Source organism: Dermacentor variabilis, chromosome 11, assembly GCF_050947875.1.
Source record: "Dermacentor variabilis isolate Ectoservices chromosome 11, ASM5094787v1, whole genome shotgun sequence".
NCBI lineage: Eukaryota > Metazoa > Arthropoda > Arachnida > Ixodida > Ixodidae > Dermacentor > Dermacentor variabilis.
Genome location: NC_134578.1, coordinates 96824955 through 96843744, shown reverse-complemented (window position 1 = coordinate 96843744; position 18790 = coordinate 96824955). Strand labels below are relative to the sequence as shown.

Sequence of the window (18790 nt, the reverse complement as noted above, 5' to 3'; positions counted from 1 at the left end):
CGGCCAAGTGCAGCATAGCAAGTACCTTCAGTACTTCTGCCAGCAGTGGCTGACATTGTGTCGGGCAGTGTCCATGCCATGTGACGCGACAGGCTGAAATGTTGAAGGCTAGGCAAGTCGGATCTTGGCACGAGCATTTCTACTGGTGTCGTTGGCTTGCTTTTCATTGATCGATGTTACAGCGTCAACGTGAAGTAGAAATTCTGATGAAATTTTCATTTGGTCAAGAAGAATCATTAAGCAAATAAACCAGACACTGACCCAGATTGAGAAATCATTCAAGGTTCAAGTCGGCCGCGTGGTGCTGGAATGTCAAGTTCTTGATACAATTTCTTCGTTGCGGTTGCCTTCTGTTTTATTTTCTTTGTGACTCGTCCCAGCAAAGAAGATTTCTTCACACTCTCGGCTTTATCAACTTTTGCAAAGTGTATGGGCAAAGTCATGTCAGCTTGGCCATACAGTGCGGCCAAGCCAACATTACCGAGGTCCGTTGCTATGCTTACCTGACAACTTTTTTTGCTGTCTTCTCTGGCCCTCGAAAATTACAGCTTAGCCTGGAAAGCATGCGACTTAGTTCTGCCATCCATGTAATTGATAGATCAGTGCTCACAGCATTTAGATTATTAATAATACTCCTATGTGGGGCCAGAATATAACATTTTTAATAATTTTAAAATCTTGGTTGACATTTAATTTGTTTGCTTTTGCGGGCTCAGGCCCGTAGCTTCAGAGCCAGTGGCCAGTTGAGGCTCGCAGAGACGGCACAGGGTGAAAGAGCCATTCAAGAGACAACTTTTACTGTTCAAAGCCCCAGGTCGACTGCCAGCTTCCCCTCAGGCCCCAGGCTGGCTGTGTGTTGCACAGGCGCTTTAGCCAGGCGCAGGTGGTGATGATGGCAACACAGTGGCTCAACCATGCAGCCAGCGTTCCCATATTTTGTAAAGGCAGGTGACGAGGGAATGCCGAGGACGGGCGACGAGTCATTCCAGTGCATAAACCTGGCATATCTCGGGCTTGGTGTTTCAACTTGTCGCCTCGCTTGGCATTGTTGCCGAGTGAGTCGGCACCAACTTACACCGGCAGAGACGCTGGTTTCAATATGTGGTATGTGGATCCGCAGGCATTATCAACTTTGTGCCTTACTCACTATCAATGTAAAAACTCAATAGAGTACACCAGGAAGGTACTGCTTGATGTAAAAGCCATCTCCAACTGCTTCTGCCGAATCTTTTTGTTTTATTATTGTAACAAAATTTTTTAAATGCAATAATATGAAATGGCTCATTGAGCAAGAAAGCCAGCGTCTGTCATCTGTATTAGCTAAACGGCAAGTAAATTCTCATTGGCTGTGACGTCATTGCACAAGCGAACCTCGACGGAGCGAACGTGAACACCGGCTGCCGCAGTAGTGTGACTGGTGTTGCCTGAGAGGAGAGGGCATTGCTGCGATGCCACAACACTCACTTTCAGAAGCTCAAGCCATCCGCGTGTTCCTTGTCTGCGCAAGCTCTTGTCTGCATTCTAACTGAACCTCAGTAAGGCCACATCAAAACATGCCAAGTATCTCAATGCGCTCAATGCGTCGCTGATGCATGGATTTGGACACCGACCATAAAACTGGCCAAACTATTGTTGAAAAGTAATGTATCAGGTGTTCGCTGCAATTTTTCAATTCGAAACCATATAAATTGTGTCCAATTCAAAATTGTCACAGTGGTGCTGCCAGTCTTTTTCTAATGTAATACCATTTTCTCCTTATGCAATTGCTGCTTTTCGTAAATGTAACTTTTTGAACAGCACAAATGCATCTCTCGGGTTTGGCTTAATCTTGGTCATTGGTATCCCTCTAACTGTGATAGTGCTTTAGAAATAAAAATTTCTTGAGCCTTTTGAGATAAGATTTCTATTCTCCCATGGTTTCAGGTGTCACTTGCTGAGGACACAGCACTGGGTCGTGCCGTGTGGGCATGAAGAAGATTGTGCTTACTATTATAAGTGGTCGCGCAGCTTTTCAGTGCTTGCAATTTCTTAGTTTGTCAGTGGATGATTTGTTGTATGTTTGCCTTTGTGTGTTTGGAACAAGCTCACTACTTCGCTTGCTTCGAGTGCAGTGTGCAGTGTGTGACTGAGGCTACCTGGACTCTGAGCGAGAAAACCTGAGGAGCAAGACAAGTAATACGAGTTTTATTACGACGTTGCCCAAGTGGCTTTGTGTACGAAAAACCACAATCTTTATTGTTGGCCCTTTACTTTCTTCAGTGCTCTTTTTGCATTCTTTTGCATTCTTTTGTATGCTTGCTGGATTGCGTCCCCCAACTTCAGGTCTCGTATTTCAAAAACTGCCTAATCCTTTTCATTGAAAGTTGTATCATTGTGACAACACTTACATCTGTAGATTTGAGTAGTAGCTGCAGAAGGCAAATGGCTAATACCTTGGTTAAGCACGATGCCACAGGAGATTGCCGCAAGTGCTTCTGCTTGCTGCATCGCCCTGGTATTTTATAATGATGGTTGCACTGAATCTATAACTACTTTTACACTATCCACGAGTACTTAACATAATGCTGTTTACAAGTAGCCTTTGAGTTTGAGTGCAGAAAAGACTGGAAGCTGTCGGAGGGCTGCATTGCCTCCAGTCTTAATTTTTTCTTCCTTGTTTTGTGAATAAATGTTCCGAAATCAATAAGTCCAACCAGAAACTACTGATCTATTGTTAATGAGGCGTTTGTAGGGACATTGTGCATTCACTACTGCAGCTTATGCTACTTTGTGGGTGTTTAAGGTAATAGCCCTTAGAAACCTAGACAGGTCATATAAGCCTATAAAAAAGTTTGTGTGCGTGTGTTTGTGATCACTGGATATATAATATTTGTTATGCTGCATTTATTCTTATCTGTGATGTTCTCATTTGCTTGTTTATTGTTTTCCACATTTGTAATTTGGTAAAGCTATTAAAATTTTGTGGTTTGCGCCTGCTTGCCTTGTTGTATTGTTTAGAAAACCTAAATTCAAAGCAGCTATACATTTCATGAGCATAAGAGAGTTAGAGAATGTAGAATATACATACAGAAGGAAGTCCCAGACTCAACAGACTGTAAAGGGGACCTCCCGCCTGTATAGTTTAGAAAACCAAAATTCAAAGCAGCTATACATTATTACTAGAAAGCAGCGTAGTACTAGAGCCAGTAAACTTGCAAAAGATATTTAATAGGCACAACAATTACTGTAAAATGTTTACCAGTAGGATGGTTATATCGAGTACAATATTGAAGGTGGTTTGATTTACATCTGTAAAAGTTAGGTGGTGCTTTGTGGTGGTGAGGTGCAATTATAATGTGGCTGAAAAACTTGTAGTAACATTGCCATTACTAGTTCTATGTTATTGGGAATTAGTAGCTATTATCAGAAGCAAATCCAGGGGAGCTGGAGTCAGGCAACTGGTTATTAGTAATCATGTGGATTGGAGCTTTTCGCTGAGAAATTTACGTACACGTATTCCAAGTGAATGTTTCCTTTAGTTTCTGGACTGATAAACGTACTGTGGAAAATTGTGCACTAGTGATGTACATTTAGCTGCTACGTGTGATAATGTTGATTGCCTGATTATGATGATTGTCTTCTTTTCCTCTTCTTCAAAACCTCGAGCAGTGCGTGGGGAACGAGGTGTGGAAAAATCCCTCCCATGGACTGATCTGGAGGAACAGGATTCTTCTGCACCTGTCGACAACGTCGGAAGTGTGGTGCTTCCGGAAACAGGTAGGCAAGCATATACCATCACAAAGCACATGCTCTGTGTCAGATGGGAATGTAATATATGGGAGTCAATGAAATTTGGGTCACGACTGCAAAATGTGACGTAGCAGCCTGGAAAACACGACAGCGAGGAATATGTCAATAGGGTTTCACTGTGTGTGCATATATATATATATATATATATATATATATATATATATATATATATATATATATGTATGTATATATATATTCTTACAGTGCGTCAAAAGTAGTAGAGCAGCAGTAGCAACATTAACATTAAGAGGGCTGCGAGGAAGAGAATGACAACTTGCAGTACCGGTACCCACTTGGCCGACGGCTCCCTGAAATAAACGCCTTCTACACACTCCGTAACAGAGTGGTGCAGGTGCTGGGTATCTAAGCATCCAACGACGGAATCGCTACCACCTGAACCTCGCCGCAGTTGTCGACTGGCCGGACCTCCACCATCCTCAACACCAGGCGTGGGCCGAGAAACAAGCTCTGAGGCCGATGGGCCCTTCGCAACTCTATAAGGAACCACCAAGCTTTGCCGGGACTTGCAGGGATGACGTGGACAAGTGGTTGAAGCAGTACCGACGGGTGAGCAAACGTAACGGCATAGACTCCGCCGCTCAAATATCAAATGTTGTGTTCTCGCTCACAAATACTGCTCTCATGGGGCATGACAGCCACGAGAACACGCTTACGACCTGGGATTTGTTTGCCAAGAACTGAAAAAGTGCTTTGAGTCCCTGTCCCAAAGGGCCCAACTCTCTCACGAGACTTGTACTAAGTACATAGAAGAGGTCCTCAAGCTATCTAGACTTGTGGATTCTAGTATGTCCGATGAAAATAAGGTGGGTCATCTTCTTAAGGGCGTAGCTGAACACGTATACCAGTTCTTGATAGCCAAAGGAAACCTGGCATCTGTGGTCAACGTAATCCAACATTGCAGTGCGTTTGAAGCACCAAAGATGCATCGCGTGGCATCGAAATTTGGCCGTTTGGCTAATGTGCCAACGTTGGCCTGCGTTGACGCGAGCACACCATCCGATCTGTCGTCGGCAATATGACAAATAGTCCGGGAAGAGCTCCGTTGGTGCCACGAAATCAGCCGTTGTGGTAGTGGCGACTCTCGAGACAACGAGCCCGGACTACCACCAGCGTTGTGGCAACCCTCTATTAATGCAGCGAACGTGGACGATTTAGAGCTGGGCTTCCATCTGAACCCGCGAACCCGCCTCGCTTCAACAACGAGCAGCAGCGCCGCACTTCTTATCTAGCACAGTGGTACCATACCACTTATTCAGGGTACAGAGAATATGACGATCATGACAGATGCCCCATGCTCGCTGGCAGAAATGAAGGCTTTGAGCAGCATCGTGAGTTTCGGCCTCGTGTGTGCTATAGTTGCGGTGTCCCTGGCCACATCACCAGGTTTTGCGACTGCCGCTGACCTTTCCGAGAAGAACCTCCACGAGCGACGTACCAGTCAAATTATTAACCTTATTTCACATCATGGCTTCCACACCCGCCAACCAATCGTGCACTTCATCAGGGTAGCTTCCGGAACCCATCACCAGCCTTCGACCGCAACTGAAGGCCAACGCCTGCCCCACGGGCTCCGTGGTCTCCATCGCCACGGCATCGTCTGCTATCCCCACCACCGGAAAACTAGGTAGCGCGGCCGATGGGGGTGAAGCCGCTGGATACTGTTCACTGCCTACCGACATTCCTCCACCAGTTTTTATGCCGAAAAACAAAATTCACGTGCTTGTTGACGACATACCTACAATTGCTCTTGTGGATACTGGGGAAACAATTTCCATGATGAGTGTAAATATTAAAGCCCAGCTGGGACAAAAAGTGATGTTTTCTTGGAACAATATTTCTACATCTTGTAGTGTTAGCGGTGACACGTTGTGCCCGGTCGGTGCTTGTACTGTGGATGTGTGTTGATGTGGCAAAGTATTTACCACTGAATTCTCCGTTATTCCTCGAGCCACGCACAATGTTATTTTAGGCTTCAATTTCTTGCAGAAGTGTGGTGCAACCGTTGACTGTTGAATTGGGGAGTTTTCAGTACAACGCGAGGTTATGACAGGACTGATGGAGAACCCGTCAAGAGAGTGCCTTTTGTGTTTCTGAGTACACCGTCATTCCCCCACTATGCACGGTGTGCGTTCCGGTCATTTGCTTTGGTACCAACCCCGCCAGATTTGATGCCGCAACTTCACTTGGCCTGTGTAAAGAAGAATGTTTTGGTTCTGCATTGTTTAGTCTCTGTGGTTGAAGGACACTCTGAATTATGGCCAACAAACTACGCGCCCCAGCCCATACTTCTCCCTTCTGGCATGAAGCTCGCTCTCTTCAAAGAAGAGACACCGGCGTAACTGGCTGCACTTGAAGCTGCAGATGAGTCCCTCCATCCCCGCCCATCGTACTCAAAACTACTTCAGGTGGTGATCAAGTCGCTCAGCACGAGTGAGCACTACGCGTTATTGGATGTTCTATCCAAGCAGTCGCAAGTGTTTGACTTTTCACAGACTAACAAGACGTTCCAAATTTCGATTTCTCGAATACGCCAACGTATAAACACCGGATCAGTGCACCCTCTACAACAGAAGCCGTACAGAGTATCCCCGACGGAGCGCAAGATAATTGGCAAGCAAGTTTAGGAAATGCTGTACAAGAGGATAATTCAGGAGTCCGCGAGTCCCTAGGCGTCACCTGTCATTCTCGTGAAAAAGAAAGAAGGCAGTTGGTGATTCTGTGTTGATTATCGGCGGCTAAACAACGTTACCAAGAAAGATGCCTACCCAATTCTGCATATAGATGATGCCTTAGACTGCCTTCATGTGGCTTCTTGCTTCTATTCTGCAGACTTGAGATCCGGCTACTGGCAAATCCCGATGCATGCCGAGGATAAGGAAAAAACAGCGTTCGTAACAGCCGATAGACTTTTTGAATTCAATGTCATGTCGTTCGGCTTGTGCAACGCACCCGCCACCTTCGAACTATTCATGGATACTATTCTGCGAGGTCTAAAGGGGGAGATACGCATGGTGCTACCTCGATGATATTATTTTTGGGTGCACATTTCACAAGCACAACACCCATCTAGGCATTGTCCTCAGCTGTTTACAGAAGGCTTGTCTTGTGCTCAAATCTAAAAAGTGCCGTTTTGGTGAGCGCCAAGCCTTGGTGTTGGGACATCTTGTGGAAAGATGGCAGACAAAGACAGAGGCTGATGAAGAATTTGGACCACCTCAGTCTGTAAAACAACTTCGCACCTTTCTAGAGCTCTGCTCCTATTTTAGGCAGTTCATTCCTTGATTAGCGGATGTCGCTTATCCCTTGACAAGCCTCCTGCACAAAAATGCCGCCTTTGAATGGACGCCTAATTGTTCTGCTTACTTTGGACAGCTGAAGTTTCTGCTGACGTTGTGACCGATCCTCTGACACTTCAATCCTTCCACGCCAACAGAAGTCCAGACGGATGCGAGTGGTGTAGGTCTTGGGGCTGTTCTGGTTCAACGCTTGGATGACAAAGGACACGTCATCACCTACGCAATCCGGTCATTAAGTAAACCCTAGCGTAACTACATGGTGACTGAGCAAGAATATCTTGCTGTTATTTTTGCAGTGCAGCGATTTCGGTCAAACCTGTATGAGCATCACTTTACAATCGTCATTGATCATCATTCTTTGTGCTGGCTCGTGAATCTTCACGATCCATCTGGGCGCCTTGTACGATGAGCCCTGCGTCTGCAAGAGTACAGCTTCACCGTATCCTACAAGAGCGGCGAACGACATGCTGATGCCGATTGCCTTTCCCAGATGCCTCTTAGTACAACAGAATGCGACGCCGACAGTTTTTACCACCTCAAGGCATCTGTACACCGTGATTTCTTAGATGCCACAACCTTTGCAAGAGAGCAACGTGATGATCCGAGTTTAGAGCCGCTTTTCTCTGCCGTGAAAGAGTCAACATGATATAATTTTTGTGTTCGGGATGGATTGCTGTATAAGAATTATTTCTCCGCGACAGGTGTACGGTTTCTTCTGGTGGTGCCAGAAGCCCTCCGCTCTTCTGCTTTGCGTGTCGTGCACGATGATTCAACTTCAGGTCATTTAGGGTTCCTGTGGACTCTCCATTCTGCCAAAGAGAGATTTTACTGACCTCAAATGCGCAAGACAATGGAGACATACGTAACCATTTGCACCTAGCGCCAAAGTCACGAGAGACCTACTGCAGCTTCAGCCGGCTTCTTGCAGCCTGTGGTGCCACCCAGTTCCCCCTTTGAGGAAGTAGGCATCAAATTCGTAGGACCGTTCCCTCGTTCTTCCAAAGGCAACCGCTGGATTATAACATGGGCCGACTACCTGACTCGTTTCTGCACCGAGTCAGGTAGTCGGTGCAAGTTTGCACCGAGTCAAAACGAAACTATTGTTAGCCGCAAACACTGCATACAAAACCACGGCTGCTACCGGTGCGATCATGGATGACGACTACGCAGTCAAAAAGGACCGCGGCCGACACGGTGTTATGAGCGGTGGTAAATGCAAGAGCAAAGGCTTTAAAGGCGCAAACAGGGATGAAACCTTCTGGCATTGCAGTTATTCGCGAACTATTTCCGCTGATGACTATGTGCAGGGCAGACTTCACCGCTTCTGTTCGGTTGGACGCTATCGCCGGTTTTGGTCTTTTGCGTCAGACATAACCGGCGCTCCGCCCTCCCCGAGCACCGAGAGTCGTCCGAATTAACGGATGTGCTGCCAAATATGTCTGAATTAACGAAAATTTTATTGCATGAAATAATGCACATGTCTGTCGGGACCAGGCGATGCGTCCAAATTATCTGATTTTCCGAATTGACAAAGGTCAAAGGAACAAGGTTTTACTCGTGTCGAAATTAACGACATTGGAGTTTTTGAATAATGTTTTATTGGTGTAAACTGATTCAGTGTGTTGCTTTAGGGCCTCTGTAAAAGTGAAACCGTTGTACTGACTTCCGAGTTTGTACTGATCGCCTTACGCGTGGGTGGCTAAGGCTGGTAATGTAGACAGGCATGTCAAAGACTGCCCTGGTGGTAGAGCTGGAACATCATTCTGGTAGCTAGCTGACGGCTGCTCAGCTAACTCTTCATAGTCTTCATGGTTATGCGTGTACAAGGCGAAGATGGTACAGTGTTGGTCATATTGCCACGTTGGCTGTCCAACTGCTCGCATGCAGTGACTTCCAGTAAGGTAATAGTTCCTGGTGATGATGGTGACCTTGTTCATGACAGTGCTGGACTTGTTCAGCGTGGTGCTGCACCGTCTTGGCTGGCATTTGCACTGCTACCATTCTGGCTCCCGAAGTACTGCATATGCCCCAGTGTCCATTTGGGACCAGCTTTGTGATTCCACATGTATATGCTACTGGTTGGCGAGGAGTCCCAGTCGTCAGGTTTTGTCATATAATCTGCACTACTGGGAGGCAAGGGCGTGTTTAAGTGGGAACATAGCTGGTAGCTGAGGAGCATCTCAGAAGGAGGCTTGCCTTCCCTTCACATCTAATAAAACAACATGCAATCGCATTATCTCCCAGCTGCTCTTCTGTCATCTTGCACAAATCGTCTTTCACAGTTCGAATCACTCTTTCTGCTGCTCCGTGCACTTGGTAGTGGAAAGGCATGATCTACGCAGGTGCACAATATTGCTCCTTGGCACGAACGCGGCAAACTTCTGGCTTGTGAATTGTGTGCCATTATTGGTCACGATTGTGTGATGCACGTCAGAATGGCAGAGCGTGTCTTGTAAACAGTAAATAGTACAAGCTGCACTTGCGTGCTTCACAGAAAACACTTTAACGCACTTTGTGTGCACGTCTACCACCACCTGGCCTGCAAGGGGCCCTGGAAAATCTCTGCGCATGCGAGAGCACCTGTCACTTGTCTTAAGCCTGCTTACTGGTGCAGCTGCCGCAGGCATGGGCAGGTTCTGCACGCAGGTTCTGCACTGTGCTGACAGTTCTTCTCTCTCCCTGTCCAGACCCGGCCACGAGAACAATGATGGTGGCACAGATTTCACTGACAAAGAGTCCAGGTGTGTTTCATGTAGCAGCTGCAATATTCTTTCTTGTGACTTGGACAGTATCACATGGGCTTGCCTAGTGGGCTACCCGGTGGGCCTACGATAGTTCTAGCTTTCAGTAGAAAAATGGTATCAATGCTCGCTTCATTTCTTTAGTTGTTCTACAGGTCTTCCCACTCAATTTAATTCAAGCGGTAGTCAATTTAATCGAAGCGCCAGTCAATTTAATCCAAGTGGCAGTGATTTTAACCCTAGCGGAACTAAATTTAATCCAAGCACCACTCAATTTAATCCAAACACCAGCCGAAATAATCCAAACGCGAGTGAATTTAATCGGGGCACAACGGAATTCAAGAATCTTTGAATTTCGAGACTTCTGAAAATTTGCAAAAAATATTAGGAATTAATACCTTGAAAATGGAAGAGTGAGGTGAGAGACCAGTAGCTATCCAGCCACGTGACTAACGACAACTCTTGGAAGTTTTTATTTTCTACTTCGTTATGAGAGTGACACAGCAGATGACAATTCTCGAAATAGGTCGAGAGGAAACGTCAGTATGAGTACGTTGAGTTAATGATACACATGCGATTCGTCATGGCTATCAAACGAAACAATAACGAGCGATTCGATTATAATTACTAGGCCCTCGCCGGGAGGCTTCTGTCACTAGTGAGTACGATTCACTGTTCTACTGCGATATCCACAGCCTCCAATCAAACACCTTGTCATCGATACAACTAAAACACTCATGAATAAAATTTATCTGCATAATACACCTAACTGATATGGTCGACTCACTAGTGAGCACATGTGAAATATAATGCGCAGTTCAGGGTTCTCTGTGTTTTGTACAAAACTTCATATATATCCAATGAAATGCAATGAAACGGGTGACTCACTATGCCTACTATAAACTGGTATGCTTAAGTCCCTGGTGAATATTATTCATGCATTTTACTATCACTGAGGCAGCTTTCACTCGTGAGTGCCGTCAGTAGTATCAATCAAGCTGTAGCAAGATGAGTACTTTTGTGCTGCCAACTGTTATCTGATACCGCCGAGATTTTAGTGATAACTAGTGATGCGCTTACTGCAATGTTCTCCAATTTTCATGCAGAATGGCGTCATAGATATAAAATAAAATGTCATTCATACGGTGATTGAATAACTTTGTGTAATGTAATAGTCACAGCAATGATTCATGCACGGCGTCAATGGTATAAATGAAAGTGTCAATAAATGAGACTTCTAATCAGTCAACATTGCTAATTAATATCACAGAGCCATTAATGATCATTAATGATTAATGATAGCGATAAGCTGTGTTCAGTGTTCTTGTACTTTTGTGTACCATAGCGCAGTGTATGTCAAATGAAAACTCTTTTGAACAACGATCCAGTTATGATCATAAGCATTTGTTTTGCTACCATTTCCACCTGATAGTGAAGCGTGATTATTGATCACTAGGGAAAAGCTCAGTTCTTTGTTTTCGTACTTCTTCCAGCATAAGGTCATGGGTATTAAATTAAAATTGAGTCAAATAACAATTCAAGTTAAAAACTAGGAGGTGCTAAGCATTTGCCACTAGTGATCACCAGTCACTTTGGTATGGCAGCGGCAGCCGTCAATCGTGCACGTAGTCACTCGCTGATGATCTTTATATCCTTCAAATTATTGCTGGTTTATGGAAACTTTACTGAATTGCAGCACATACAAGTAAATGCTATAATGGTAAAAAAAATGACTGATATTTACTACTGGCTCAAACTTCTCAGTTCACAATTGTCATAACTTAATCACCTTTTGAGCAACCTTTCATTTTATGTCCATGAAGCTGTGATTTGTGAGTCACCACTCACCACCAGTAATTGTCAGTCACTCACCACCAGTAATTCGATCACGACAACACTCTCAGAAGAAAATAATTAAGGAAACACGTTTATACCTGTGGCAAAATGAACGAATGGTGGCTACGGCTCTCATACAAAACAAAGGGATTCGTGAATACTAGTGTCTAATTCCCAGCATCTCCAGGTTAATAATCTTGAATCTTCGTTCGAATTACTTATCGTTTGACATGATTGCGCTATGCTACATAAAAGTAGAACACCGAACACAGCTTATCGCTAGTGATGATTAGTGGCTCTGTGATGTCAATTAGCAATGTTGACTGATTAGAACTCACTTATTTACACTTTCATTTATACCGTTGACGCCGTGCATGAATGATCGCTGTGACAATCACATTACACAAAGTTATACTTCATCATTAGTGAATCAATCTTAGTATGTCATATAGTTAATAAATAATAATTATTGAATCGCCGTCTGAATGACATTTCATTTTATATCTATGATGCTATTCTGCATGAAAATTGGAGAACGTCCCATCGAGCACATCACTAGTGTATATCATTAACATTGTGCATGAATGATAGCTGTGACCATCACATTACACAAAGTTATTCATCACTAGTGAATCAATCTGAGTATGTCGTATAGTTAATAAATAATAGTTATTGAATCGCTGTCTGAATGGCATTTCATTTTATATCTATGACGCTATTCTGCATGAAAATTGTAGAACGTCCTAGTGAGCGCATCACTAGCGATCACTAAACCTCGGCGGTCTCAGTTAACAGGGTTAACACAAAACTGCTCATCTTGCTACAGCTTGATTGATAATACTGACGGCACTCACCAGTGAAGGCTGCCTCAGCGTAAAATAGATGAATAATATTCACCAGTGACTTAAGCATACGAGTTTATAGAAGGCATAGTGAGTCACTCGTTTCAGCGTATTTCATTGGATATATATGAAGTTATGTTGTGCAAAACACCTAGAACACTAAACTGTGCATTATATTTCACTTGTGCGCACTAGTGACTCGACCATATCAGTTAGGTGTATTGTGCAAATAAATCTTATTCATGAGTGTTTTAGTTGTAATGATGACAAGGTGTTCGATTGGAGGCTGCGGATATCGCAGTAGAATAGTGAATCGTATTCACTAGCGACAGAAGCCTCCCGGCGGGGGCCTAGTGATTATCATCGAATCGCTCGTTATTGTTTCGTTTGATAGCCATGACCAAATCGCATGTGTATCATTAACTCAACGTACTCATACTGATATTTCCTCTCAATCTATTTTGAGAATTGTCATCTGCTGTGTCGCTCTCATAACGAAGTAGAAAATAAAAACTTACAAAAGTCACGTGGCAGGATAGCTACGGATCTAATAGTCTACATATGCAAATTTTCACAAGTCTTGAAATTCAAAGCTTCTTGAATTCCGTTATGCCTGGAATAAATTCACTGGCATTTGGATTATTTAGGCTGGTGTTAGGATTAAATTGAGTGGCGCTCGGATTAAATTGAATGGCACTCGGATTAAAATCACTGGCACTTGGATTAAATTGACTGACGCTTGGTTAAATTGACTGGCGCTTGGATTAAATTGAGCGGTACAACCTGTAGTTCACCCATGCAAAATGTAGCGTGTGATGCGGGCTGACATCGGGTCCCGGGCAGTAAGCTCCTGTAATTTGTAGGTCGTTATCTATATCTTCTTCCAGGCCTTCCAATGAAAAGATGTTTTTAGTGGTTTGCCTTCCTTCGCCTGTATAGGAAGCCTGCTGATGCCATCTGCTGCCATTGGTTGTTATTGTGGCGCATACCGTAGATTATACTGATAGCCACCCAAGAAGTGTGTCTGCCATTAAATGCTAGGAGCAGTCATTGGGGGTGTCTGCTGGTCAGGCCTCAGCAGTTCCAGCAGAGGTTTATATTCAGTGACCACGGTAAATTGCCGACCTTGAAGATAGTAAGGAAAACAAGAGATGCTAAAAATGGGGGCTAATGCCTCTCTCTCCACCTGCGAGTAGCTTAATTTTGTTTCAGGTTACGCTCAGGAGTGGAATTTAATTGGTCTATGCTCATTTCCCTCTGAGTTAAATAGAACTGAGCCTGCGCTGTACGTAGATAAGTCACAATCTAGCTTCAGTTCCTTGTTGAGGTCAAAGTGAATCAAAAGTTTGGCATTCTTCAAGTTTTGTTTACTCTTTCAAATGCAGATTTTATGGGTATGTACAGATGGGTATGTGCCATGGGTATGCCATCATGCCACAGTGTATGTGCCATCGCCGTGATGCCGTTGTCATCTTACAATTTCACGGCATTGTTGTCGGCAATCGTTTAAGCCGGGCAAGCGGCCTTGCTGAAACTGTCGTCATGTGCTGTCTATATGTGAGGTAAAATGCTCTCACATTGTTTAGTACTGAGCACTGGGCAGGAATTGGGCACAAATCGTCAGTCCGTCATCAAAATTCCATCATCATTTCTTCGTCACTTTTTGTTCACTTCCTCGTCATCACGCCATTATCATTGGGCTGTCTTCACGAATACTAAGTATCGGACAGGTTTCGAGATATGCATAATAATGCAGAATGCATTCTTGCGCCATGAAAATTATGATGAGAAGTCATTATGGTGCCACTTACTGATATTCAGAAAACTGATTTATGCATTGAAACACAAAGGTAACTGGGAACACCCATGTATTTCGTCACACACTTTAGGAATTAATGGATATCTTTAAACTATCTCGAATCTTGAAAATTCATTTCAAGTGAATGCAAACTCATGCGAGCTCATCGGCTGTAATTAATAAATTACAGTGTCCTGAAGTAAATACAAAGTAAATTGTTGACTTTTTAGAGGCAATTATGAATTCAATTTCTCAAACGAATAATATCCTCCTCTTTGAATAATCCAGCCCAATGACATGAATTAGTCTATTTGCCACAGGCGATATTTAAAAATTATTTCTGGTTTGAAAAATGACAGCCAGTGCAATGTGACCATCCCAATCTAGTCAATACCCATTACCCATCACCAGAGGCAAGAAGTAACTAAGTTGGCAACAAAGAGGTAGACAAGAATTTGGCAACATAGGCCATCCTCGTAGTGGGTGTGTGTATCTAATGTACAGTTATGTTGCACTTAAATAGCGGCTCCATCATTACGGTACACTTGCCTGACAGTGTTACATATTGTGGAAAATTGGATTGCTCTTGCGTCATTGTCATTTCTTTCGTGTAAAGTAACACTTCATATATGTCATTTTATGAAGGCATTTTGGTCATTAGCATGACGCTTGCATAACATTTACTCTACTATATACATTACTATAAGTGCAAACATCACCGGAAGCTTCACTTAACACTGATAGCCACCTACGCGTAGGATCCAACAACCTTTTATCTTCGGTGCCCCTTTGATTATTGACTCGACATTTGCACTCCCGCTCGTAGCTGGCCCGTCGCTGCTTCCAGAAGAGAGGCCTCGGCCACCGCCAGCAGGCACCATTGTTCAGCACCAGTGCCGCTTCTGCCCGTATGCGACGTGGCAGAAGTTCCGTCTGGCCGTTCACGAGCGAGTACACACGGGCGAGCGACCCCATCGGTGCCACGTCTGCAACCGCGCATTTGCGCAGAGTGCGCATTTGGTGGGCCACATGCGGTCGCACACTGGCGAGCGCCCATTTCGGTGCCACGTGTGCAATCGTGGGTTCGCGCAGAACTCGGACGTGGTGCGTCACATGCGGTCGCACACTGGCGAGCGGCCCTACTCGTGCCCGCACTGCCCAGCCGTCTTTGCTCAGCGCAGCAGCGCCAAGGTGCACATGCGCAGGCACGAAGACCCACACAGTGGTGGCCGCAGGCACAGAGCCCCCCTGGACAACAGCGCCAGTGGGATGCCATAGATGTGGTTTTGATTGCAGAATACTGCATGCGTTGAGGCGGAGAGGGCCTCTCGACGACTTTTTCCTGCAAGATTGCTGCAAATACTGTCAAGTCAATCTTCTACTAACTTTACTGAGGAGAAATCGGACACTGCTATCCTTCAGCTACATTGGGAATGAGAGGCAGTATGGTGAAACCTTGGTTAAGGAGCACAAATATAACGGTTCGTTGGATATAACTATCGAAATCCAAAGTGTTTTCATGGAGCAAGGAAAAAATTTGGAGGACCCTTAAGGTTCGCCTTCAAGAGTGGAACACGATAGCATTCAAAGAACCCTGACTGCTTCTCATGCTTCCCAGCAACATGAACGTATGTAACTGTAATGTTTGCCACGAAATGCTGGCTGCAAACGCTATGCACAAAAGCAGACTTTGTGGTAGATACGTGGCCTCTTAATATTGCTAGAGGTATTGTAAGGAACCAGGCACACCACTCCATGGCCCTCAAGACAGCCACGCCCAGGTCTGCGCAAATGGCAGATGCCGCGGTGGTCTATGAATTGTAAAAACGCTAGAAAAGGGGTGGCTGAAAATTCAACCGAATGAAATGCTGCGATCAGTGGCAATATACATTTTTAAAACTCTATAATAAACTACTGGCTTTATGTGGAGCACTTAGATGCTTCAATTAATGATCACAAGGACCTAGCTTAACGACTTGTACGCTTGTACGAAATCGTCATGTTTCAGGGTCCAATGCACTAGGCATGTAAAAAATCAATTTACTTCGAAGAACTTCCGTTAATTTGACCCTGACTAGACCGACGAAGTGGGCCAAATTATCCGGCAGCTCGACTTAAACAAGATTTTGAAAATACGGTAGAACACACCACTGATTCATTTGCCAGTATATGCCCGGTTCTAACACGCCCACGATTCAAATGGATGCCCATTTTCTATGTCTGCAAAGTAGCAAACTAGAAATGACATTAACGCCCCTAAACAAAGCAGAAATGTAGTGCGCCCGATTTTTTTGCTAAAAAGATACGTTTCACAATGGCAACCGGTTTGCTAAAGTCAGCTTCGCCGCAAGATTATTCAGAATCAGATATGCCGCAATACATCTCTGTTGTGCGGTAAAGCATACCAACTCCGCGAAGGCGGTTTTGGTAGCATGTCTGGTTGCACCGCGCAAGCAATTTTCGGACCGATTTTCTTCAAAATAAAATAGGCGCGCATTTGAATCGTGTAAATATCGTAATCACATATTGTTAGCCATGGTTACTGCTTGAAAATATTGCTTGAAATAGGCGTTTTCGACGGAAGATGATGTCTATTCACACATTTACTGTCCCCTATGCTGCGTCGAGACAGACGCTGCCACTAAAGCGGTCGCCAGTGAGGTCACCATAGGGGTCATGCACATGCGTGCTGACTTCAAGTTTAAATTTTCCGGCGAAGGCTAATTTTTGCATTTAAATAACGAAATTTTGGGCCCATAAAAATTCATGGACGCTGGCCGGGACCTTCGGTTGCGGTCAACAATACTGGAGTCAAGTTAACGGAAGTCTACTGTACTAGTATACACCCATTGCTTAAATTACGTTTGGTGAGGTCAGTGGCTGCTGTTATTCGGCCCACATCAGCGACACCATTTGCTGCATGCCCTTAAAGGACCGCACAGGAAAACCTCACTTCTATATTGGCCTCTGTATCTCCCAGATTGTCTTAATTTTAGGCTACTGTTGACATGTCGCTCAAGAAATTCATGTTGCGTTGCTACGTGCCGCATCAAGATGTACAATTCCAGATTGGACTTGCTTGCTGCTGAGTCTGCATTAGCGTTGCAGCAACTACAGATGTGCTTCATCAACATTGAGACAATCCACAAAAACTAATGCTGCGCCTTAGCTGTCGCTAAACTATCAAAAAACTAAAGCCATCACCAACTACGGTCTTGAAAATCAAATTCCTTTGTAAATAAAGCCACTGAATGCGAACTTGAGCTCTCATAAGCATCACTCGGCATTGCTGTTACCTCAACAATCTTCTGTATCTAGCGATCTCTGCCATAGAACACAAGCACTGTATGCTGTTCTTTTGCTGTTCGAGAAAAAAATAAAGAAAAAAGCTGGTTAGAATTTTGGCTGTTGTACTGGTACTCCTGGATTCTTAAATCTGTATTTTTGACTCTTGAGATAAAAAGGTTCTTTAAAGATATATGTTAATATTAGTCGTAGCACGATATATCTAGGAATCTTATTTTCCTTTCAGTAAAAGAGTAATGCATCTTTATGTCATGCGCGTTAAAACTACTTCAGTTGTCAGACTTATTTGTGCCACCCATTGTAGCTCTTTCTGCAACAGGTGGTGCTTTTCTTTGCGCTGTTGCAGTGTTTGTAACCTGCATCATCGTAAGTGCATTTTTACTTTTTCGCAGTTATGTACATTGACTTTTGCATGTTTTCTTGTCTTTGACATTGTTTTGCCTGTAAATTTTTCTCCTGTAGCACAAGGCAGTTTTGCATTGCAGTCAGCATAGGAACGTTTATTTATTGGGCACTATAAGGAAGTTTCAGATCAGTTTACTATGCTGTCACCCTTCTGGAAACATTGTAGCGCTTCATCTATACTAAAAAGTTTGTTTACAGAAAAACTTTTTGGTGAATGAGGTTGCATAATCGTTATGCTTTAAATCATGCTCATTAAATACTAGATTTCATCCACACTGCACTATCCAATGGCAGCTTCCTCAGAACATTGTAAACGAATCTCGTAGACCAAGCTTCTGCAGACTGCAGTCACTGGAAGAGATTTGAGACACCGGAAATGACTTTATGGCTGCCATATTTTGCACATCTCATGTAGCAGTGCCAGCAGTCTTGGAGGCCACCATTTGCTGTTGTGCACTATTGCTAAGTTTAAGTGAAGAGATTCATTGAGAGAGGGTGGCAAAAATGGCCAAGCTGGATGAAGTGTAATCTACCAGGTGCTCAGTGGAATTTTTTAAATTATCAACTGTACGCATAAGGTTGTGTTTACTTCAGCATTTTCACAGTGGTGCCACATATCCTTTCCTAGGTATATGCCATTTTTCCGATGAAAGTTCAGTTCTCTGTAAAGATGGCACTTTGGACCGTGCAAATCTCTCTTTGGTTTGTCATCGTATTTCTCTTTAGTGTCCCTGTTACTTTTATAGTGCTTTAGGA

The 18790-nt window shown here is 44.1% G+C and overlaps 1 protein-coding gene across 1 annotated transcript in view; it reads left to right on the top strand.

The window, feature by feature from the left end:
• The first annotated feature begins 3064 nt into the window (after nt 1–3064).
• Nucleotides 3065–18790, top strand: part of LOC142563387 (uncharacterized) — a 37891-nt gene continuing 22165 nt past the window's right edge. Inside the window, exons 1-2 of the mRNA XM_075673944.1 lie at nt 3065–3756; nt 15150–15599. Coding sequence (XP_075530059.1) covers nt 3606–3756; nt 15150–15599 — 601 coding nt within the window. The 5' untranslated portion in view covers nt 3065–3605. The remainder of the gene's footprint in view (nt 3757–15149; nt 15600–18790) is intronic.